Source organism: Hesperophylax consimilis, chromosome 9, assembly GCF_061612785.1.
Source record: "Hesperophylax consimilis isolate HC1 chromosome 9, BYU_Hcon_1.0, whole genome shotgun sequence".
NCBI classification, from domain to species: domain Eukaryota; kingdom Metazoa; phylum Arthropoda; class Insecta; order Trichoptera; family Limnephilidae; genus Hesperophylax; species Hesperophylax consimilis.
In genome coordinates this window covers 270,515-295,320 of record NC_142844.1, presented here as the reverse complement: position 1 = coordinate 295,320, position 24,806 = coordinate 270,515, and the positions used below count along the sequence as shown (strand labels likewise).

Here is a 24,806-nt window from a genome sequence, read left to right as displayed (position 1 = left end):
GGGCGGAATATCTGTCTAAGAAAACATGTAATTATGAGAGAAGCATTATAATGATTCTAGACTTTATGGACGTAATAATTTGGACAGAGCTTATTGAGCTAGAATGAAGGGTTGATAAATTAAAACCCTATTAAGTACTTTATCCAATAAGATACTGTTAATGACATGCAATGTTGTTATATCTTTCGTTCGAGTTATTCTAATGATAGCACTTACGCAAAATTGAAAAACACCATCGCAGTGTAGGTATTATAAACGCATCATTGGATACAAGATTACTCTCGCAATGTAGGTATGTTGTGTTTGTCCCCACTGTCAGTGGAACGAGTGCTTTCCTAGTTGTATTCAAACTCGAAACGAATGAGTACTGCCACCGGAATGTTTTGCTTACAAACACGGTGGAGGCATTTCGTCGGCCGTGAGACATTTTAAAAAAATGACACGAAACGTTGAATTCACGAGCAACAGGTGGCGATTGTTGTTAATTGTGATTTGTGATCCATGACACGCTGCCTGTAATAGATAGTTAACATGCAGTCCACAGACAGAGTAGGGGGTTCGAGTGCTGAGGCAGTCAGAGAGACAGGGCACTGGCAGTCCTGTAGGCAGTAGGCACTCTACCTTGCCAGCGGCGATGGCAACATTATCACAGGAGAGCGTAGGTTGGAGTTATGAGGGAAGAACATACCGGGGCAGCTATTCTCAGGTAGGACCCGAGTGTCGAAGGGGTGGGGCGGGGCGAGGCGGGCGAGGAATGCGGCCAGAGGTGCTCACTCACTGCCACTGCCACTGCCACTGCTCACTGCTCCACTCACTGAGCTCACTACGCGCGCGTACTGCTCGCTCGGGAGCGGCTGGCGAACTGGCGACTGGCGAGTGGCGAGCTGGCGGCGGCCCCCTCCCCGCGCCCCGAGGCCGGTACCTACCCAGCCCCGGTACCTAACTGCCTACTGCCTGCCTACCTACGGAGAGGGGGATCAGCATCCCAGGAATGTGCCGAACATGAAATCGGAACAATCGATGAATGTATGCGCTCGAATGTGAAGGTCAGACTGTGCCGGGGGTGGGGCGAGGGGCCCCTGTCCTCGGACATTGCGGAGGCTGAGGGGGCAGAGCGCCATGTCTGGGACCCCATCTAAACCTATCGCTGCCGTCAGCCCGTCACCCGAATCTCTTCTGGAGGCCCAATCTAAAATACTTATTTTCATAATGAATAATATAATATAACCTGAACCAAATTAAGCTCAGTGTGTTTTAATGAACTTTCAATCCCCCGATCTTTTGATTACGGATATAGATTATGTTTTATTTTATTTATAAAAAATGCTAAAAATGCATTTACTGTAATGCATTTGATAAGTCGGTTTTAATAACACTATTACAGAATCATGGAGAGACCAGCACTCGAAATTAAATAATTCATTTCTTAGCAAATTACCTACTTAAATAAATCATCCCTAACAGAAGTTTTCAAGTATTATGATTTGTGATGTCCGTACTCCGTAGGGTGACAAAAACAGCAATGATATTTGTAATTTTTTAATGTAGGTACACATTTTTTATTGCAAAATAAAAACATCGTAAATTCTCGAATCATCCGGTTGTGGAAGCTCCACTATAATGGACACAAATATTCAACAAGCCTCACCGCAACAAACAGCTCATAATACTAAACGTTTTAAAAAAAGGGAAAACCATTTGTAGGTCTTACAATTATCAGAGCCATTTGTATAATTTTATATTTTGACAACTTACCTTCTACCTTAACTCTCAGCTACCTTGAGCCTCAAGACTAAAACAATGTAGAGAGGAATGTCGGTAGCGGGTTATATTAAAATTGTCTGACAAATAATAAAAAAACAGGAGGCCCTGAGGAAAATAATTTCCCTCAAGGCCTTTGCCATATTTGGTGATGCTGTGTGGAGGGAAGGAAGGAGAGGAAATTCTGGGAAGGGTGTGTAGGAATGCATCCCTCGCACTGCGGTGCAAGGCGATGTGTCGAGAGAGTCCTGCAGTCGCCAAGACCTCGACAAACCTCACCCCGTGAACCCAGGCACCCCTGCTAAGTCACCAAACAGCGCGAACCACTTAGGGTGACCTATAGCAGAGGTGTACCCGCTTCCCAAATCATGTTAATTAAGGGGGTTCTTTTTTTAAGTGAATAAAACAAAGAGTTTAAGGCGATGCACTACGTCGTGTAATATTTTAAATCGAGCCGTTATCAATAACACCCCTTACGTAGATGGCGATAAGGTTTAAATTCCCGCTTAACACCACCCGCCTGTTTTGATTTATGCAAGAAAAAAACATGGCCAAAAAGTGCATTTTATTTTATTTTGTGGATGTTCAGGCATAAATATTTTTTTTTCCGATCATTTTATAAATAACTTAATTTGCCACATTATGCAATAAAAACATAACCGAAAATGGGTTCGTAAGTAGGAGATTTTGAACTTTAAAGCTGTTTTCATACGCCTTAAACATTTTTTTTCTGGGCTTATTCTACTTAAATTAAAGAATCTGAAACATTTCTAGGCGACCAAATTTTCAAATCAAAAACACATGATTTTGCATTACTACGTAGTGCATCGCCTTAATAATGACGGTAAACACGAGCTTTGGAAAAATAAATAAATACCAGGCAATAAAATCATTCAATAATCTTTCAGTCGATACAAAAAACATTTCAGATAATAAATTAAAAGATGGAAGAAGAACAAAAAAGGCAATATTACAAAAATTTAATAGTGTAAAAGAATACAACATAAATACATATAATACTCAATTCCATGCAAATACACGCATATTCAACAGTACCATTACAAATTTCATCACCTCCATTATTATTGTATTTTATTTTATTTTGGTTTATTATTTCATGTTATCTTTTTATTGAATACTAACTATACCCCGCCACGCATTGCAGTCTGTCTGTGCAGATAGAGAAACCATAGAGCATGTTGCTTTTACGTTTACTATTCATTTAACATTGTTTTACCTATGGAAGGTGACATCTATATAATTCAGGTAAGTATATAAAGTTCGAATTCGACGTTGTGTTAAAATTTCAAGGCAAGCGGTGAAGTACTTTGGGAGATTTAAGATTTTGAACAAACAAATATTTACATTTTTATTTATATAGATAGATTATTAAATTGTAAAACGGGGGCCTTAACACGAACAAAGCACCAAAATAATGTTTTAAAATATGTAAAGTTATTGTATCACAAAATCTTAAAGGAGTTTTTTTCTATTTTCACAAATCTTTATGAATTATTTTCTAATATGGTAATCTATCATCTTGCGATTGCGCTGGTTCAGTAATTTCCATTTATTGCGGGTGCAAAAAAACAATAATGTTGAATTGCCTAGTAATGCAGGGGTAAGGAAAGGTGTAATCGACCAGCTAGGTCTTTTACACAGACTGTAAGATAGGGGGCCGGTCAGTCCGTAGTAGCCGCTAGGTCCGGGTAGAAATCTGCTTTACCCTTGCTCGGGTCGGTAAAGGAATCTACTTTTATCCTTGCTCCGGTCGGTACAGGAATCTTCTTTATCCTTGCTCAGTTCGGGGCCGGAATCTGCTTTATCCTCGGTGCGGGAGGAAGCAGGCAGGGGCAGAAATCCAGGGGGGAGCCAAGTCAAAGAAGTATCCAAGTTGAGATCCAGAGAGAAGCAGTCCGGAAGAGCGAGAGTAGAGTAGCTGGTGGCGGTCCAAGGCAGAGAGCGAGAGCTGAAGGCTGGCGCGCCGTATTTATTGTGCAATCCCCCTCTCCCGACTTTGGGGAGGGCGGGGTCGACGCGCTGCCTTCATTCGCGGGTTGTTGATGATCCGCGGGCTGTGACGTCCGCTAATATTTAATTAGCGGAGGTCACAACCTTTGGAACTACTCTACTCTTTATGCTCTTTTAATCGATCCTAACCACTCCTCCCTAGAATTTTTATTTATTAATCAGTTGTACATAATTCATTCAGTGTGGGGGTCCCCGGCCCAACATATTCAGGGGAAATCGTAATTAATTTTCTTATATTTAATTTTACACAAATTCTTATTATCTAGTTATGCTAAGGAGAGTCCGGCCGTTTTATCAATGTCTTTTATTTCGTAATATCTACGGCCGAACTCTCTCAAACTTAGTCTAAATATTTCAATACATAGTCAATTCAAACTATTTCCCCGTACAGCGTTGCTTACGGGCGCGTTTATTGGTCCCGGGCGGTCGCCTGGGCCGGCCGGGCGCTGGCGGCGAGGGGAAACGATGCGGGGGCGAGCGGGACTCGAGGTATCGAAGCCCCACGTAAGTTCTAAAACCAAGCTCCCGCTCGGTGCTTCGACCATTATGAAATGTTGGCCGCCGAGAGCGGTACACACCGTCCGGTACAAAAGGGGTGGGAAATGCCACAGACTTACCATGGTCTGCTGCTTGCTTCTCAATGTGAACTCATGGCTAAAGCACGCACATGAAACAATTGTCTCTCAGAACAATATTATCTATCTTCTACATAAATAAAAATGTAAATGTTCGTTTGTTCAAAATCTTAAATCTCCCAAAGTACTTCAAAATTTTGATGCAATTTTGCATTCGAATAAGCGTGTGTTTTTATGTACCTATAAATGTCACCTGTGACAGGTAAAAACAGCGCCATCTGTTGGACGTTAAAACAAAATATTCTATTGTTTCTCTATCTGCACAGACAGACTGAGCCACAGCAATGTGTGACGGGGTTCAGCGTAATACAATAATAAAACACAAGTTGACTGCGGGGGGGTTGTTTCACGATGAACAAGAACGTACTGCGGGTTTTTCCAACTAAACGGCGTACGTTCAACGGCGGAGCGCGGGTTAGGTTCAACATTTGAACACTTGCGTTGCGTTCAACAAATACAAGAACACTGAGATTCGTCTACGTCGTCAGGGGTTTATAACGGGTTCAGACGTTTCAATTTTAATTGATCAACTTTTATTGAACAACAAGATTTCTAACTAAAAACTTAATCGACTTTGTTGAAAGAAGGTTCACACTCGTCAATATGCTTTCAAGTTGATCAACTAAAATTGAAACTCTCTCATTTTTAGCATTGTTACGCAAGGCGGTACGGTTCAAAATGAACATTCAGGTCCTGCGCAGAAAAGTTCCACAATGGACTGTCTTGCAAACAGTTGTTTACTTTAGCGAACTTTACTTTTCTGCGCTGGGTTTGGTTATTTCAATGTGCCGAAGAGTTTCAGCAGTCAACATACAGCTAATTTTCACAGTAAAATTTAAATATTTGTAAACCAGCCTATCCAGGACATAAACACAGAATATTCCTAGTGAGACAGGGGCATTAAAAATATGTATAAACCCCACTTATACAGGGTGACCGGGGGTAAAGTGCACAAACTTCGGGAGGTGATTCTACAGGGTGAGAGTACAAGTAAAAAACATAAAAAATTATTTTTATCAAAATTTCAACGTTTTAAGGTAGTTTTCGGGTGCAATTGTTTGTATGGAGAAAGTAATATTCTTCTATGGAAAAATATTATTGTATGGGAAAAGCACAACAGTATTTCGAAAATAGTTATTAATCTTTTTTACATCTATCATCATTTAGAATCACCTCCTGAAGTTTGTGCTCTTTAACCCTGGATACCCTGTATAAATGTGCCCAATAAATTGAAACTCAAAGCATTAAAAAATATGGTCACATGGTTTACTTTCAGCTTGTCAAAATGATACCCAGATTTTATAAGAGGGCAAGCCTGGATGTCTAAGATTGAAACCAAGAAAAATGTTTAAATTGACTGAGATTTATCAAGAGCATAGATGTTTCCCACTATTGATACTTACAGTGCCGGTTCGTGGTTCCAACTGGGAGTTTAAAATTAAAGCGGTTTAGAAAATGAAAGTATTTCGGCTTTCTGTGGGCAGATTTTCTTTTCATGTGGGTGTAGGCTAGATTATATTCCTTGATCTGCTCGTTGGATGCCAAGCGATGTTGTAAATTAACTTTTCATGTGGGTGTAGGCTAGATTATATTCCTTGATCTGCTCGTTGGATGCCAAGCGATGTTGTAAATTAACTTTTCATGTGGGTGTAGGCTAGATTATATTCCTTGATCTGCTCGTTGGATGCCAAGCGATGTTGTAAATTAACTTTTCATGTGGGTGTAGGCTAGATTATATTCCTTGATCTGCTCGTTGGATGCCAAGCGATGTTGTAAATTAACTTTTCATGTGGGTGTAGGCTAGATTATATTCCTTGATCTGCTCGTTGGATGCCAAGCGATGTTGTAAATTAACTTTTCATGTGGGTGTAGGCTAGATTATATTCCTTGATCTGCTCGTTGGATGCCAAGCGATGTTGTAAATTAACTTTTCATGTGGGTGTGGGCTAGATTATATTCCTTGATCTGCTCGTTGGATGCCAAGCGATGTTGTAAATTAACTTTTCATGTGGGTGTAGGCTAGATTATATTCCTTGATCTGCTCGTTGGATGCCAAGCGATGTTGTAAATTAACTTTTCATGTGGGTGTAGGCTAGATTATATTCCTTGATCTGCTCGTTGGATGCCAAGCGATGTTGTAAATTAACTTTTCATGTGGGTGTAGGCTAGATTATATTCCTTGATCTGCTTGTTGGATGCCAAGTGATGTTGTAAATTAACTTTTCATGTGGGTGTAGGCTAGATTATATTCCTTGATCTGCTCGTTGGATGCCAAGCGATGTTGTAAATTAACTTTTCATGTGGGTGTGGGCTAGATTATATTCCTTGATCTGCTCGTTGGATGCCAAGCGATGTTGTAAATTAACTTTCCCCTCTGTGAGCAGCAGACCTCTTTTATTTTCTCTAATTTATAAATCAAAACCAAAATTTTCCCTTGAAATAATAGGATTTATAGGAAAGTACTTACTTATAAATTTTATTTTGAGCATCAAATTTTATTTCAAAAAAAGAATTATATCATTTTTTCAAAGAAAAGTCACTATCTCAATGACAATTTTTTTTTAAACAGGCAAGTAGGTACCATAATAATAAAAAAAAGTGATTAAGGAAGTCCAAATAAACGCAATGATTTCACATTTAAAAAAAGAATCTTTACTGAACCATTAAAACGGCCACCATCTTTAAACGGAATGTACAAACAAATTTACAGAAAGACAAATGGTTGAGTTAAAACAGAACTTAGCTATGCTCAGTCAATAACCTATATTGTATCTATGTATATTGTACATGCCCACTTATACTTACATATTATGTATATTCGCCGTGTGTAAAACTACTGTTTAAATAAAAATGCTCGTGGTGTAGGCGGTATAATAATTTATTATTTTAAAACAGCGACACGTTATATCGTTAAAGACAATGTAATGGCTATAAATACTAACTTTATGAAATTTGGAAGCACATCCATCTGTTAAGGCGATGTACTACGTAGTAATGCAAAATCATGGTTTGAAAATTTGGTCGCCTAGAAATGTTTCGGATACTTTTAAATACTGCGAGTAGAATACATCTTGGCCTTTGAAACAATCGAGTATTTTTTAGATAAGTCTTTTTATAAGCCCAGAAAAAAATAATGTATAAGGCCTATGAAAACTGCTTTAAAGTTCAAAATCTCCTACTTACGAACCCATTTTCGGTTATGATTTTATTCTATAATGTGGCAAATTAAGTTATTTATAAAATGATCGAAAAAAAATAAATATTTATGCCTGAACATCCACCAAATAAAATAAAAGGCACTTTTTGGCTATTTTTTTTTCTTGCATAAATCAAAACAGGCGGATGGTGTTAAGCGGGAATTTAAACCTTATCGCCATCTAGGTAAGGGGTGTTATTGATAACGGCTCGATTTAAAATATTACACGACGTAGTGCATCACCTTAAATTGTGATGATTTGTGGAAATGTATAGGGCAGGTAGGTATGAATCCAGTACCTACCAGTGTATAAAGAAAATTAGCTAAGTGCCTAATTGAATAATATTAATTCTTGTGAGTACTTACTTAATTAAGTGAACAATATTATTCAGTGATTCGAAGTTGTATTTTTATTAAAGACTCATCTACCAATACTGCTAAACAAATCACAATATAATTGTATAATATTGACCGGTCGGTGGCCGAGTTGACATCATGTTTGGGTCCCACCCAGGAGTAGTGTGTTCAATTCCTCGGCTGGCTAAGTCCTCCATCACAACACAAGCAACATTTTCAGCTTACTGTAGTGGTAGTAGGAGATTTTTAAATATTGTCAGGTTATTCTTAACCTGGGAATGTTTGACTTACTTTTTAAAAAATAAAAATAAAAATAATTATGTACATTATATTTATTATGTGTGTAAAAATACATAATGGACTCAATACTTATACATATTTATAAGTACATAAATATTTTTCTTAACCACACATAAAATAAACAAAGTTTTAGTCCACAAAAGTGAAAAAAAATCTTAGTATTATAATGTATGATTATTATATACTATGAACAACTTTGTACTATTATTTGACAAAATTATTATATAAGATAAATGAAAATATTAACAACGCCATAGTACTAAATGGTTTTACATAATTAAAATTAACACATATGGACAGTTTAATCACAAACATATTTCAAGTTTCTTCTGCTGTATAGATAAAAATAATCTCATTGAATGAATGTACATATTATGTAGCAGCGAGCATTATTCACTTCAAACCACTCCAAAATGAACCACCTTTATTTTACTGCTTTTCTCCTGCTCTTCATTTTCTGAAAGAGAAAAAATATCCAATGAAACAACTACATATATACTAAAGAAATATTATCTGTACCATGTTTAAACTAGTGGATGCGATTTTGACCTTTATGCTTTGTAAACTGTACGGAGGACAAAATAAGAATCGCTCGCATTAATAACATTAGTTGCTACTTTTTAAAATCATGAATGTGGCGTCTCTTGACTGTCTAGAAAACATTTTATCTGTATAATAATATGCACCAGGGGGGGGGGGGGAGGTATAAGTCCGATCGAAAATTGGAACTGAAAAAAGACACGGCAATCTCCCTGTGGCTTGTGACTAAATATACAATTTTTATTTTATTTATAAGATTAAATTTGCTATTCTGGGTAAACATCTTATAATATTTTATGACATGAAATATATTAAAAAAAATCACATTTTTTTCTGAAATTTTAACATAAATTAAGAAATAGTAATTTTGTGCAGTTCCGCGAATTCTAAATCGACAGTCAAAATATAATATATTATCAAACATCTTATAATATTTTATGAACATAAAATATATAAGAATAGTAAGATAATTAATTATCTGTTAAACAGAAAAAATTCATAAAAAAAATAAATCATATTTATTACGAAATTTGAACAAAAGTCATGAAGGTAATTTTAAATTAAATAAATAAATTAGAAATTATATTAAATATAGAATAATATATTTTGAGGATTTTCTGATCCATTGCTCAAGAAGTTAACTGTTTATTAACGAATTGTTTTTCAAAAAAATCTATTTGTTTTATACCAAAAATTTTTCCATTCTTTTTTCAAATTATTTTCCCATTCCAAGACTGTCATTTCGTATTAACTATTTCTTATAATTTATTAATTAATAAATTATTGATTTTTTATGCTTATTTGCTTGATGACCCGGGGTGCTTGATGCGATTAATGCATTGTCGTTGTTAATCCACAAGAGAGTGCTGATACCAAAGCTGATGTATGGCCGTAAGGCATGCAACAAAGAGGAAGAATGGAATGCCGTGGAAATGAGATCTCTGAGGCATATGTGTAGCAAAACTATTAAAGAATGTAAAGCTGATGTAAGCGTAATGATGGTAAGATTAAGAAAGGGACACTTAGATGGTTTGGACATATGGAGTGCAAGAACTAAGAAAGGAGTGTAAGGAGAATGTGCAGAAGTCGGAGACACCATCAAGTAAATGAAATAGACAGAGTTGTGTGGCTTTATATCCTCTCTGCCTACCCGAACCCTCCTCCAAACAGCATGATGGTTGGTTAGTTTGGAAGAGTTATAGTTTTACCAGGATGGGGCGTGAAGTCCTTGAGGTAGTCATGGTTGGGGTGACAGAGCGGCAGGCTGTCCGCGAGCTCCCTCCGAGGGTCGGGGGCTGCGCCACTCGATGCGCTGCGCGGGGGGCGCCGCTCTTTGCGAGGAATCTCCTGGAATCAAAAGCAACAATGGTAAACTAGCTTTGCACTAAACACTGTGATCAACCTGAGATTGGAACCTGTTTTGTAGCTTGTTATTATTATATATTTTATTAAGAGATTAAGACACAAGAGTCCCTATTATCTGAAGCCAGTAGGGAACCCCTGATGTTCTGAGGTCGGAGGAAAATCGGGGAGGGGAAGATTAAAAAATAGGGGAAGGCTGGGGAGAACCACACATCCTGTTCTAGTGAATGTTTAGCATTTTAACTACTGAACTACCTCTACCTACACTAACTCATTTGCGATTTTGATGATCATTCAAATTGTCACAAATATTTATGTTCATAGGGTATACTTGTATGGTTCCCTACTATTATGGATAACTGGGGAGAAAGTAAGTATAAAAGCCAATAGTGCACAGTCACAGAAATAATCAGTATGGAGGACGAACAATGGAATATTACATATGTACCAGTGATATTTAATAAACTAAAAAATAACTTGGCGCTTGAGGAAAATGAGAAACCAAAGACTAAAAACGTAAAAAGGTGGATTATAAAAGATAAATCAATGAATCTGTAAAATTTATTGATTAATTTCACATTCTATGATGACTATTGTTTCTTCTGGTGATAACACAGTCAAACATTATTATTTTATTCAAGACAATATTAGCGATACCTAAATGAATATTTGAAACATCTAGGACTCGAACTCAGGACCCTTGCCTTGCAATTTATGGGGATATTTAATATATTCCGCCGTTAAAAGTACACGTAAATGTTTCTTATTGTCTGTAAGTTACGTAAGTGCAATCATAATAATTTTACGGTGACAGGTGTGGAAGAATGACGAGTTTTAAGAATAATTAGTAAGATGTGCAGCTTTACAATCTTGACACAGGAATGCCCTAGTGAGATTATGTTTTTTTTATGTTAAGGCGAAATAGGTAGACTTGACCTGAAATTTGGCATTTTTGAGGCCAGTTTTAGACGTATGGACACTTTTCTAGAGAAAAACACAAATTGATTTCGAAAGATCGTTATTTTATCTATAGTAAGATGTTAAATTTTGAAAAATAATATTATTTTCATACCATAATAAAGTGTTACCGTTGGACAATGCGCAGATTTGTTGCATTTTCAAAGGCGAAGTTGTATTATACAACAAATATTTCAAATCATATAATAATACAGTATAAACAATCAATAAAATTATCTATCATATGTATGTATAAAAATTTTGTTTTTATTTCAAATAAAATTACTAATTAATAAATCCGAGGACGCGTTTTGTGACGAAAATCCCTCAATTTGACTATTTATTTATGACCTTACAAATTGGTATAGTTGAGATTTTTTTACAAAAATAATTTACTATGATATTATTGAAACATTAAAAATAATTTATGACCAAGAAATATATTCTTAAAGTATATAATAGTAATTAATTTCGATTCGCGTTTATTGTTTGTTCGTTGTTTCTGATTACCTCGGCGCAAGCCGAAATTTTATCATTCCCCGCTGCGACAGGGCGGCGAGCGGACGTCTATTCCACGCCAGTCTACTTGATAACATTTTAACGAAATTCCTCGTTTAAAAATGAGGAGAAAAATACTATCGGACAAAAGTTTTATAAGAAAACAAAAATTTCGTCATCAAAAACGTACATGGGAGAAATATTTGCAGAAAAAAAAGGGTTAGTCATATTTAATTATCCTTGTACATTGTACGTACTCTATATGCTACAGGGTCGTTCAAACGAATCAGTCAGAATACGCATATATTTTTTATAACATTTAGCGATAATTTTGTGTTTTTTTAATTTTCAGGGAAAATAATCACCTACCGACGAATGGTTGTGATTCTGAAGCAAATATTGTCTCTGAAATTCTGTCGGTATGTGTAATTTACATTAATATTATTATTATTTTATTATGTAAATAGGTAATACCTACAATATATTGTGAATCATGGATATTATGGTGACCGAAACCGTCAATATCGGGGTATTTATAAACTAGCAATTATTCCCGGCGTTACGCGAGTTACACGCACAAAACCATACCCTTGTATACATGGTGTCGGGAAACGCGTAGTATATTACTGTGACCGATTCAACTCTAATTACCGCGGTAATTATAAACAAGCATTTACTACCCGGTGTTGCGCGATTTACGCGCATGCAACATTACCACGTGTACACGGTGTCGGGAAACTCGTGGTGAAATTACGGTGACTGAAACCGTGAATATCGCGGTAATTATAAAATATCAATAATTCCCGGCATTACGCGAGTTACACGCACAAAACCATACCCTTGTATACCAGCGCCCTTGAGGTGATTTCAGCGCCCTTGAGGTGATTTTGCACAAAAACGGCGCTATACAAGTCATCCAATTATTATTATTATTATTATTATGGTGTCGGGAAATGCATGGTATATTACGGTGACCGATTCAATTGTAATTACCGCGATAATCATAAACCATAATTTACTACCCGGCGTTGCGCGAGCAACACGTATGCAACAGTACCTTGTACACACGGTGTCGGGTAACTCGTGGTAAAATGTTTCCAGTCATGGATTCAACGTTGGGATAAGTATATCTCTAGTCAAGCACAGTACTTCGAAGGAGATTAATTCCATTTCCATGTAAATTTATTTGTAATAAAATTTTCTTAGTTACACATTAAGCTGTACAATTTCTGTTTCGAAATCTTCCTCATATAAATATATTTAACTGGCTACAAAAGAGCAGGCAATGCCGAATTCTAGTCTATGCGTATATGATTCCCGTCAAAATAACGGTTTTGATTCGTGATGTGCGATTCAAATCATGTTTTTTTTAATAATTTCTATTCTATTGTCCAATTCCCTATTACATTGGTATAATTCAACATATTTAGTATTTTTAGTGTTACTTTTTGTCAGTTTAATAATGTCATACTGTGAATTGAGCTTCTTGTTTTAGAAGAAAAAAAACGAGGTTATTTTGATATACTTACTTTAAGTATTAGAAATAAAACTTACTGGTAATACCTATCTTACAAACGGATAAATATGTAAGACGAGAGATTTTTTACAATCAAACTTAATGTTAATCACTTTTGTAAAACCTATGTAAAATAAAATTTAAAAAAAAACAAGTGAATAAAAATATTTGAAAAATTAAAAAAAAAAGTTTATTCAAATACCTACCTATTTTGTACCTACTATGTCAACGCACTGCATTTGTATTTATTTATGTTTACGCACTCCGACGTATAATTTACAAATATGTATGTAACTACTTATTAGGAAGAAAGCTACAACCGAAAATTCAAACACAATAATTGTTATTTCATCGGAACCATGCTGTAGGTTTCGACCGCCGCGCGGAGTTTACGGCTGGCAGTGGAATGAATATGGTATTTCTGTCTCGTTCTAAAAAACGTCCGATTGCGAGACTGTCTTTTGACGAAATTCGAATTCTTGGTCGCTGGTTAATACGCCTTAAAAACTATTTTTTTAATAAATATAATTGAATATGTATAACTCTTTTAAAATTAGTGACGTAATGATAAATGTGGACTATATATTAAAAGGGTCGAAGAATTGATTAACTAATTAACTAACCATCACGCCGTTTGGCCGCAGGGGCAGGCAGTGAGGACGAACCGCCACCACAACTCGGTCTTGACGCACACTTCTTGCCTGATTCACATTCATACATCGTCTCATACATACTCTTCTATTATTCTGAAGTATCTGATTCACTTGATTGTGTCACATCTTCATCGGGCATCCCCGACTTCTGATACCATTCACATTTGCTTCTCTATAAATAGGTAAGATACCCACATTTATATGAATTATAAATATATTACGTTTTTGATGAATTGCTCGGAGAACCACCAAACATTTAAGGCACCGGCCGCGCCTGATTAACACTTGTATTATTACTAAATCAATTTTTTAAAATAAATACAAACATATGTGATTCAGCCACAGAAGTCGCATTCAAGTGGAATGTTCAACAACATTTCATTATTGAATGATGTTCTTAAGTTGATACTCAGGTCGGGGAGCAGTGCCTCAGTGGGGGGGGCCGTAAGCAGCTGAGCAACCTACGGGGGTACACAGGCCTGCACAAGAATTAAACTGTTCTACTTCAAGTGTGGCATTTAAACACAAATAAATTTGATTGAAAATCGCATGAATTTGATATTTAGTTTATCAATTACATACGATATTATGACCGTTACATGAAGATTATAAGCAAAATTATTACCGGCACCACTGCCACGGTCACTGTATCCGAGAACTTGACTTTATTCTTCTCCCCGGGAGATTTGCTGGAATGCGTCTGAGCCGGGGGTGGGTGATCCCTTCGGTAGCGAGACACGGCTAGGGCAGACTGGGGCCCGTGGGCCGTCATGGGCGGGGGCGCCGGCGAGGCTTGAGGGGGCGCCAGGGGGGTCAGGTCGGGGCGCAGCGCCTCGGGAGGCGCCGTGGGTAGCTCCTCGCGGATGGAGCGCATGGCCGGGGAGCTGAGCAGCCCACGGGGATACACAGGGCTGTACATACTCAGGAGGTTGTCCGCTTTCAAGGAAGGGAGATTCAGACGGGGCCAGTCCAGGCGAAGGGTTCGTTCTAGATTCAGAGAAAAGAGAATTATATACAATTGTATTGTAACATCTGTAAACAGCGCCAGGGAAAATTTCCTCTTCAGTGGATTAAATAAATGTGCTATAGGTGTGCAATGTGTACATAAATGAAACTTGAATCTTCATTTAAATTTAATTTAATGTAAACAAAGGAACAATCAAATAAATTGAGTGGTCATTAACCCGGTAAATCTTAGTAGCCAGGTTATTGGTCTAATCAGTAAATAAAATTACATGATATTAAACAAATCGGATGTGTAGAACATTTTTAAGAATTCATTTTGAATGATTTTATGAGGCTAATCCCAAAAGCAAACATTCCTATGTTTTAGAAGTAGGTACAAAGAAACATAGAATATATGAGGCTAATCCCGAAAGAAAAGTTTCCTATGTTTTAAAAGTAGATACAAAGAAACATAGAATATATGAGGCTAATCCCGAAAGCAAAATTTCCTATGTTTTAAAAGTAGATACAAAGAAACATAGAATATATGAGGCTAATCCCGATAGAAAAATTTCCTATGTTTTAGAAGTAGGTACAAAGAAACATAGAATATATGAGGCTAATCCCGAAAGCAAAGTTTCTATGTTTTAAAAGTAGATACAAAGAAACGTATAATTTTTACATCTTTTAACTTGTCAGGCTAATTTGTTCAGTTTTGGGAACAAACGGCTATCACCTGTTGAGTCATAATTAGAGATATGAACTAAACTGTGTTAGAAAGAGAAAACACCAAGCTTTATATTCAAATATAGAAGTTAAAATGTACACCTCTATAAAACCAAAGATTCCGACAGTGCAATTTGAGAAATGTTTGTGTTTACTTGTATATAAGTGACTGTAATGTTGTTTTTTTTTCATTATCGATAATTTTAGTTCAGTGTTTATTTTTAATTATTAATTATACGTTTATTGTTAATAATAAAATTTAAAAGCGTTATTCATCACCTTTCATAAATAGTTTTTATTATTCGAAACAAATTCTACGACTTTTTGACAGCATCTTTAAGAAATCGAACACTTTTAACATTTATATATACATAAATGACGCCACAGTAAATAACTTTACAACTATTTTTCTACATAATCTCTATTTCGGCAATTTTTGTGTACCCATGTCATTCAGTGGACCCATCTTGCGCATATTTTCCGAGATTGCAGCTTTTCCGTCAAATTTCTATGTATGCTGCTACAGGAAGCTTTTCCGTCAAATTTCTATATATGCTGCTACAGGAAGCCTCAGGAATCAAAATGCAGAGATCATTTCTATGTATGCTGCTACAGGAAGCCTCAGGAATCAAAATGCAGAGATCATTTCTATGTATGCTGCTACAGGAAGCCTCAGGAATCAAAATGCAGAGATCATTTCTATGTATGCTGCTACAGGAAGCCTCAGGAATCAAAATGCAGAGATCATTTCTATGTGTGCTGCTACAGGAAGCCTCAGGAATCAAAATGCAGAGATCATCCAGAATGATCCGCCGATCACGCCGTCACGAAAATGATTTTCTTTCTTCGTCTTAAATTTCCGTACAACCACCTGTAATCTCCCTACACCACTTGCGGACGTTTTCGACATCCATGCAACACACACTTCTGTCATTTGCCGATGCATTTCGATCGGTTTAACACCTTTTTTGTTAAAAAAACCGAATAAATGTGCAAAGTTTGGCCGCCAAGCTGAGACTGAGCATTCCAGTAGGGGAACAAACACAACAGTGTTGCCAACAGCCACATGATAAGTTTCCAGCATTCAGGAGACTTTAATTTTAGGATTACCCTCCTAAAAAATGATAATAATGATATTGCCGTCAACTTACCATTCTCTGCAAGGTCCGCTTGAAACAGATCAACGCCCGAATGTGTGGATTGCATAGGATTTACAGGATGTACAGGATTCATGGAATGCATAGAATTCATGGAATGTATGGGATGTGAAGAATGCGACGAATGTGTGGAATGTTTTGTATGTGAAGAATTTGTGGAATGTATTGGATGTGAGGGGTGGGAAGGGGGGCTGGGTTGCAAGGTGAGCTGCGGAAGGGGGGGAGGGGGTCTGCGGGGGGCTGGGGCCTGGCGGGGCGTGGGGGGGGCTCCGTATAAGTCCAGGGGGCGTAACACTGGGGGGCCCCCTTCACCCTCTGAGCCACTGCCGCTGGAGGAGGAACAGCGAGAGCACGAAAGGCGGGAACATGAAGAAGCTGTAAAAAGTTAATCATCAAGTACATATCGACGGTCCCAACATGTACTGTCAAATCTGCATTTTGCGAGGTTTATAGGGAAGCAAAAACATAACAGCCATTTATAGAATTTCATTGTTTTCGTTTTAAAACAGTCAGATTTAATGAAAAATACAGCTTCTTTTTTGGGTCAACCGAAAATGGGGAGTAATTTAAATAGTTTAAGTCAATAAAACAAAAATCTATTTTTTGCAAGATTCAAGAGTATACGTATTATATATCTATGCATTGACTATATGTATATGTGTTCCAATTTGAATTCGGTCTACTTTTCTGCTGGATTATTGTTAATCAAAATACAAGACAACCAAGCTCAAAACAATGGGACTATCCTGATGTCACCTGTAACCTCTCTACTTTGGGCCACAGACCAACAGTGACTACAGTGCAGCTGCGCAAGACCCCTGCGCTTGTCCCGACACTGCCCTGGAGCCTTTTGCTGCTGCAAATATCAGTTGTTTTCTTTTCTTAGTTATTTGCAAATGCCCATAATATTCATACCTACATGGATTATCGATGATTGTTAAAATTGATTCCAAATTGATCCTTGTTAAATGAACTAACCGCAAGAGCTGGCAGCGTCATGTGCGTGTTGCAATGCCTCCTGAGCCAGTTGGGCCTGCCCGCCTGCACGCGCTGCGTAATGCACGTCCATGAACAAGTCTGCTTGGCCCACATCGATGGCCAGACAGAGGGCCTTTTCGAGGCGCCCATATCTATAGGAACAATAAATTAGCCATCACAAATTTAACTAACATATAGGTAGATAATACGGATCTCCTGTCTTTACACCATAGAGACAGAGGTGTTCTTGTGAGGTGCAACTTGGACGAGTGACATCTATTTACATAAAATAAAAACACTGTTTCGAATCTAGTGAATCTATGGAGGTCAAGTGATGGCATACCTGACGAGAAGGTGAAAGAAGCGGCGGCACAGATCGTGCAGATGGGGCAGGTGGTGGAGGCGCACGGAGGGTGCGAGGGGGGCTGGGGGCGCCAGGAATGTGCCCAAGGCTGCCTGGGCCACCTGCTCCCTTTCAATGCTAAGAGGGGCTCTGCAATATATACAATTAAAACAGTTGAATCAAACAGTTGCGAGACAATTACTATTTCTTCCCCAATCGGGGTATATTGTGAGGCTGAATGGTGTGGGGAAAGGAAGGAGATGGGGAAGAAGGTTGGGAAGTACCTGACTATTCAGATCTGGTCACAATACACGGCTTAAGGCAATGGTGGTCTTTCACCAAGGCAATACTGAGAGTATCTACCACTCCGGTATTAGGAATGTTAATTAGGTATGCATTTATTAGTCACTTGTTGTATTTTGTTAGAAGTCACTTGTTATTTCTAATTACAAAGACCTCCTGAGGTGATGTTCAACAAAAATGGTACTTTATAAATAATCTCAACATGTATAGTGAGGTGTGTATTTATGTAAGTACCTCTGAAAAAAACTGTCAATTAGCACTACTCGTCAAGTAGTGCATATTATCTGTTTCATCACTGCTTAGTATCAATACCATCAAATGAATGTCAGTTTTCACCGCCATGTTAATCCTGTGATTAATGTTACTTGACGAATATTTACTCGGCAGTTTACTTAGAGATGGTGAAATACCTCATTAATTTTGTGTTGAACTTACGAGAAGAGGGTGTTGAGGAGTTGGTGCAGCAGCGCGAGACAGGTAGCCCCTTCGGTGCCCCAATCGGTGCCCCGGAGCTGTGCTAAAGCACGAGCTTCTTGGCCCCTCCGTACTACCACGGGACGTTCCTAAACAGATTAAAATTTATTTCTCTTCAATGATGTTGCAATCTCAATGCTGTGAAGTTGTTTTTGCTCTAATTCATAAAACAAGTCGTCGACCTGCAAAATCCGCTCTGGAAGCTTTTTGTTGATTCTGAGATGATCGCGAAAAACTGTTTAGGGCAGTGGAAAAGTAATATAATATTTAGGCAACGTATTTTATTATTGAGAGATCCACAAATATTAATAATCATTACAAAAATAGCGCCGCCGTTTGAAATTTTTTTTCTTTTGTAACTTCTTTACATCTCGCGTCGGGAGGTTTTTACTGTGAGATAATGCACTTTCTATTGGAATAATATATAAATTACGCAGTAAATAAACACAGGTATCTAAATCTATAAATTTAAAAAGTAACATAAATCTTCTCAAGTTCGGAAATGGAAAATGATAAGTTTTTTTTTTGGCAGGAAAAAATCAATTTTAGTAATCATAAAAAAATTTCTTAGACCGTCACTGACAACTTTAAATAGCTGTAATTGCCACACTTATTAACTCGTTAAAGATAAATCCATTGTTTCAATAACAAAAAAATAAATTTATCATGGAAGCAAAACTGGCCAACTTTCTCTGAAGAACTGTGATTTCTCAAAGCGGTTTTATTGGATTTTCGTCAAGCGTCGTTATTTAAATGAAGGCATGTGATTGGACGATTTTGCGGAGTGTATTTTGAACATTGCATTTACCACCGGAGCGGGTTTTGCAAGTAACCCATAAACATAAATCCTTTTCTTGGCAAAACGGAACGGAATCTGAAAATAACTTTGAATTTCTTCGATAGATCTTTTAATTTGCTACAAAACTACATCCAAATCTCACTGTCAAAATATCTCCAGAGCGGGTTTTGCAAGTCCATGAATATGACGGTTAGTAATAAATAGGTCCCAATAGTCGAGTGGTTTGACGAGTGTCCCGGTAAGACCGTTATCTTTTTATTTTTCTGTATCTTGTTCTGTGTCGTTTAGATTTGTTAGTTATTACTACTTCTACTTCTTCAGAAATATATTACATTGATGAAAGTTGTTCCTAATACATATTATTTTAACTTGATCTATTCGGCTGTCGCACATTTTATCCATCGGTGATAGATGAACTTTCACTAAAAGACATACATTGTGAAAATGTGCCGCAAGATAGTAAATATGCTTAAATACTTTCAGATAAAAAGTGTGTAAACATCACAAACCTTTAGTTCCCTTTCTCAGTGTAAAAATTCAGTAGAACTCGTTAATCGAAATCCATGGGACATACCAAAAACCAAACCAAAATTCGAATTAAGGAATTCCCACCTGATTCGAAATTTTAGGAAAAAAAAACTTAGTACAAATTTACTCTGAAAACACTCGGAGCAAATTCGTAATAAAACAGTATTCTCATCAGTTGAAGACACGGTTTGCGACCGGTACATAAATCTACAGTCTTGTGCGGATACACGTCCAGTACAAGGCTATAGGAATGATTCGAGACTTCAACATTGGGCTTGCAAGCGTATTCAAGGTTTTACGCTCGACCGGACTTTACATGGATTTTAAGAACAGAATATACCTAGTGAGCTATCGAATATTACGTATACACAAAGTTTTTAAAGCATGAAATAACTTTAAACTAATAAACCGAATATGAAACAATATTAGTAGAACACGTGACAGTAACCTAAAATAATATAAAAACTAGAACAACACTACATTGTTTTTGACAGTAACCTCTTAAACTACTATCTAGGATATATCAGTTAGTAAATTTACCAAGGCAGTAGCAGCGGAATAGAGCCTCAGACAGCAAACGGGCCCCCCTCTCAGTAGAAGCAGCAGCAGGCCGTCCCCAGGCATGAAGCGTCCCCCGGAGCAACCAGCAGACCCCGCGGCTCGATGGGGGTTCCACACCAGCTGGCTGAGTGAGGGCTCTTTCCTATAAAATGATCGATAAATGCATTGGTTCTAATAAGCATCATTATTAACAAATGTTTGGTTACAACATAGCGTGCATATGCCGAATTATTCAATTTCATGGACAAAATCCATTGTATTGCTCAATATTGCACTTTAACAACTGGCTTATACTAACTTGAAGTAGGACCCCAGATCCAGCATTGTGTCGGGGGGTGCATGGTCCCCCGGGGGCGCCAGGCGCGCGGGGGCTAGAGCAGTGTCCCAGGCCTGCAAGGTCGCCCCCGCGCCTCCCACTACCACCCCACCACTCCACCAGCTGCAGGCACGAGCCACCTGGGAAAAATGGTTTGAATTACATCCAACAAGTACAATACGTTTTTAGTCAAATTGGAGCGAAAATCACAAATTCTTAAAGTGAGCCTTTCCTTGTTAAATTAATACTTTTTCTTTTATTTAAGTACAAGAGTCAAAACTGTTCAGAGCCAGGGTGATTATGGCATCGTGGCGTAAGTTACTGGTACTTCCCAACCTACTCTTCTTCCCTCCGATCTGGATACCAAACTGTTCAGAGCCAGGGTGATTATGGCATCGTGGCGTAAGTTACTGGTACTTCCCAACCTACTCTTCTTCCCTCCGATCTGGATACCAAACTGTTCAGAGCCAGGGTGATTATGGCATTGTGGCGTAAGTTACTGGTACTTCCCAACCTACTCTTCTTCCCTCCGATCTGGATACCAAACTGTTCAGAGCCAGGGTGATTATGGCATCGTGGCGTAAGTTACTGGTACTTCCCAACCTACTCTTCTTCCCTCCGATCTGGATACCAAACTGTTCAGAGCCAGGGTGATTATGGCATCGTGGCGTAAGTTACTGGTACTTCCCAACCTACTCTTCTTCCCTCCGATCTGGATACCAAACTGTTCAGAGCCAGGGTGATTATGGCATCGTGGCGTAAGTTACTGGTACTTCCCAACCTACTCTTCTTCCCTCCGATCTGGATACCAAACTGTTCAGAGCCAGGGTGATTATGGCATTGTGGCGTAAGTTACTGGTACTTCCCAACCTACTCTTCTTCCCTCCGATCTGGATACCAAACTGTTCAGAGCCAGGGTGATTATGGCATAGTGGCGTAAGTTACTGGTACTTCCCAACCTACTCTTCTTCCCTCCGATCTGGATACCAAACTGTTCAGAGCCAGGGTGATTATGGCATCGTGGCGTAAGTTACTGGTACTTCCCAACCTACTCTTCTTCCCTCCGTTTTGGATACCAAACACGGTTTCAGTTATTTGTACATTTAAGTTTACCAATAATAACTTACATACTATTTTACATTTTATTTGCTTAACCCCTTTAGGTCTCTGGTATATTGACAATTATAATATTTCCTAACTCTTCAGGCCTCAGCCACATTCTGTCAGACGGTCGGAGTATTTCTGCTTTGCAATAAAATCCAAAATAAGTGGAATATTTCTGAATGAATTCGAAAACTAAAAACTGTTAAAAAATATATGAAAACTCACTTATTTTATTAGACAAATGTATTACAAACTTTATACCTACCTTACTTTTTTGTCGTTTAGTATAAAAAATTTACAAACTCTCATAAGTTTTTTTCAAATTGCGATCGGTACCTTTGGTTTCATGCACATTTTAATTATTCTGTGTTTAACTTCTCGATTTGAATATAAAGCGTGGTGTTTAGATCATATTTCTCACCACAATAGTAAGGAAGACACTTACAATGGTAAGAAGTGTGACTATTAGTTGTTCCCAAAAGCCAACAAATTAGCCTGAAGGCTTAAAGACGCCATCAGAACGTTGGAGAATTCGTGTGTGTTTCCATTTTGCGAAAAAATCCAAATAAATAGAATATCCGACCGATACTGTGCAATCCGAAAAATAATGCCATAATAATAATGCCTTCCCAGCAAGATGTTGAGAATATGTACTAGCTTTGCAAGTACTTTCACTGTCAGGTAACGTTCGGATTCTTTTCTCGGTGGCACTATGAAATTCCCAAGGGTTGACGTTACCCACATTTACCACCCGCGACCCCCACATAGCACATTTTGCAAGGTACTCCCTACCGGAAGTATGGAGATCATCCAAAAGAATGGACTCCCTTTCTGGCCTCCCCGTAATTCCTGTAAGAACTTTTGACTGAAAAACTGCAACCACTCACGATTGCTTAAGTTCATCAAATAGTGCTAGAGAACCATCGAATTAAGGTAAGAGAGATAGCAGAGACTATGAGCATATCTAAAGAACGTATATTGATCGAAAAATTAGGGATGAGAAAACTGTCCCCTTGCTGGGTGCCGCGATTGCTCTTTGGCGCATTTTAGGTGCAATAAATCAGAGTTTTGGCGCTGATTAATTACTGCAAATGAAACTTCGATCCACCATTACACTCCAGAAACAAAAACACAGTCGAAACAGTGGACTGCGAAAGAAGAATCAGCTCCAAAAAAAGCAAACACTGTTCCTTCGGCCGGTAAAGTGATGGCGACTGTTTTTTGGGATAGTCATGGAGTTATCATAATAGATTTTCTTGAAAAGAGAAAAACTATTACAGGAGCAAGAGAGGGATTATAGTAATATTTGGATGATTTGTATAGCGCAGTTTTTGTGCAAAATCACCTCAAGGGCACTATACAAATATATGACGAAAATAATAATAATATTTGGTTAATTTATATAGCGCCGTTTTCGTGAAAAATCACCTCAAGGGCACTATACAAATATATGATGAAAATAATAAATAATATTTGGTTAATTTATATAGCGCCATTTTCGTGAAAAATCACCTCAAGGGTGCTGTACAAATATATTTATTAAATAATGAATACTAGAACTACAACTGGGCATCTTAAAAACTGGACCTTGGTGGCAGAGCTGTAAATTTCATAGAAATTCAAATTGATAGACCAGCTAATCAAGAAAAGGGGAACAAAGCAAGTACGGTCAAGTCTCTCGTGATTTGTTAGTAAATTAATCCTGACAGCACATAATCACTATTTAGTCCCGGAAAATAAAATATGCCTTTGGTGATCTGGTGAGGAGGCACGGAATGAAAGATGTTGTGAAGGTCAGAGTGTTTATTTTGTGAGTCAGGGCCGTGATGAGAGTGGGCGTAGGACTGATGTAGTATTCTCCGGATGCTGGCTGTGATGGCAGGTCAAGCGTGGGTCTGTGAGTCGACGCCGGACGCTGGTGACCGGACTCGTTGACTGTCAGGCACTGGCGATCTTGGCAATCAGTACTCCAGTGCTGACGGGAAGGCCGAAGGTGCGGTGGACCTTGTAGACGGTTGAACGGGAGCTGAAGAGACCAGTGAGGATGCTGCGTGTCCTCGTGATGGTCATGGTGAGTGGATGAAGCGCTGGTCAGAGACGCTGGAACCAAGGCGCTGTAATCCACGTAGCGTTGGCCAGGAACGGCGATCTGGGCCAAAGCGCTATGATGATGTCCCGATGGAGTCCATGATGAGAGCCGGGAAGAATGTCCTTCGCGCAAGTGAGGTGCGCGGATTATCACTCGTTGAGCACCTTGTTAACTGATGGCGGATTGATGACTGACTGACTTCTTCATGCTGTCGATTTTAAAAGGTGAAGAAGCTTCTGGAACAATTTGGTTGCTATGTAGAATTTTCCAAACAAATAAATAAAAGAACATCCAAGAAGTTTGTTTGGAACAATCGAGACTTCTAGAATTTCGTTCGAATGAAGTAGTTGCGTACCACTACATGCCAAAAAATTACTAGTCCTTTTTACAATAGCGCGCAAATTGTTAGCTGCGAAAAAAAACTGAACTACAAATCCCACATCGGGTAAACAAAAGTTACAAAATTGAATATTTTGTTATTTGTTTTTGGGGTGTTATGCCGTGTTGCGCTAACTCCTTCTTTAGCCAACGTTTTTTTTTTTTTTTTTTTATTTATTCACATTTAAACCCGCTAAACTACTTATGTAGTTTGTCAGCAGGGACATAGAGACAACATTTATACACTCATAAGATACAATTTGAACGGTACATAATTACATAAATTGGTTACATTGCAG

At 38.1% G+C, this 24,806-nt stretch overlaps 2 protein-coding genes across 2 annotated transcripts in view; both read right to left on the bottom strand.

Moving 5' to 3' along the window:
* Nucleotides 1-862, bottom strand: part of ex (FERM domain containing expanded) — a 37,195-nt gene extending 36,333 nt beyond the window's left edge. Inside the window, exon 1 of the mRNA XM_089635499.1 lies at nucleotides 689-862. The gene's annotated coding sequence lies outside the window, so the exon portion shown is untranslated. The remainder of the gene's footprint in view (nucleotides 1-688) is intronic.
* Nucleotides 863-7,401: 6,539 nt separating this feature from the next.
* frtz (WD repeat-containing and planar cell polarity effector protein fritz) overlaps nucleotides 7,402-24,806 on the bottom strand; it is a 42,219-nt gene continuing 24,814 nt past the window's right edge. Inside the window, exons 7-15 of the mRNA XM_089635195.1 lie at nucleotides 20,919-21,076; nucleotides 20,600-20,762; nucleotides 18,694-18,821; nucleotides 17,956-18,105; nucleotides 17,613-17,764; nucleotides 16,629-17,009; nucleotides 14,432-14,793; nucleotides 10,029-10,167; nucleotides 7,402-8,737 (exon numbers count right to left, since the gene is read on the bottom strand). Coding sequence (XP_089491321.1) covers nucleotides 8,679-8,737; nucleotides 10,029-10,167; nucleotides 14,432-14,793; nucleotides 16,629-17,009; nucleotides 17,613-17,764; nucleotides 17,956-18,105; nucleotides 18,694-18,821; nucleotides 20,600-20,762; nucleotides 20,919-21,076 — 1,692 coding nt within the window. The 3' untranslated portion in view covers nucleotides 7,402-8,678. The remainder of the gene's footprint in view (nucleotides 8,738-10,028; nucleotides 10,168-14,431; nucleotides 14,794-16,628; nucleotides 17,010-17,612; nucleotides 17,765-17,955; nucleotides 18,106-18,693; nucleotides 18,822-20,599; nucleotides 20,763-20,918; nucleotides 21,077-24,806) is intronic.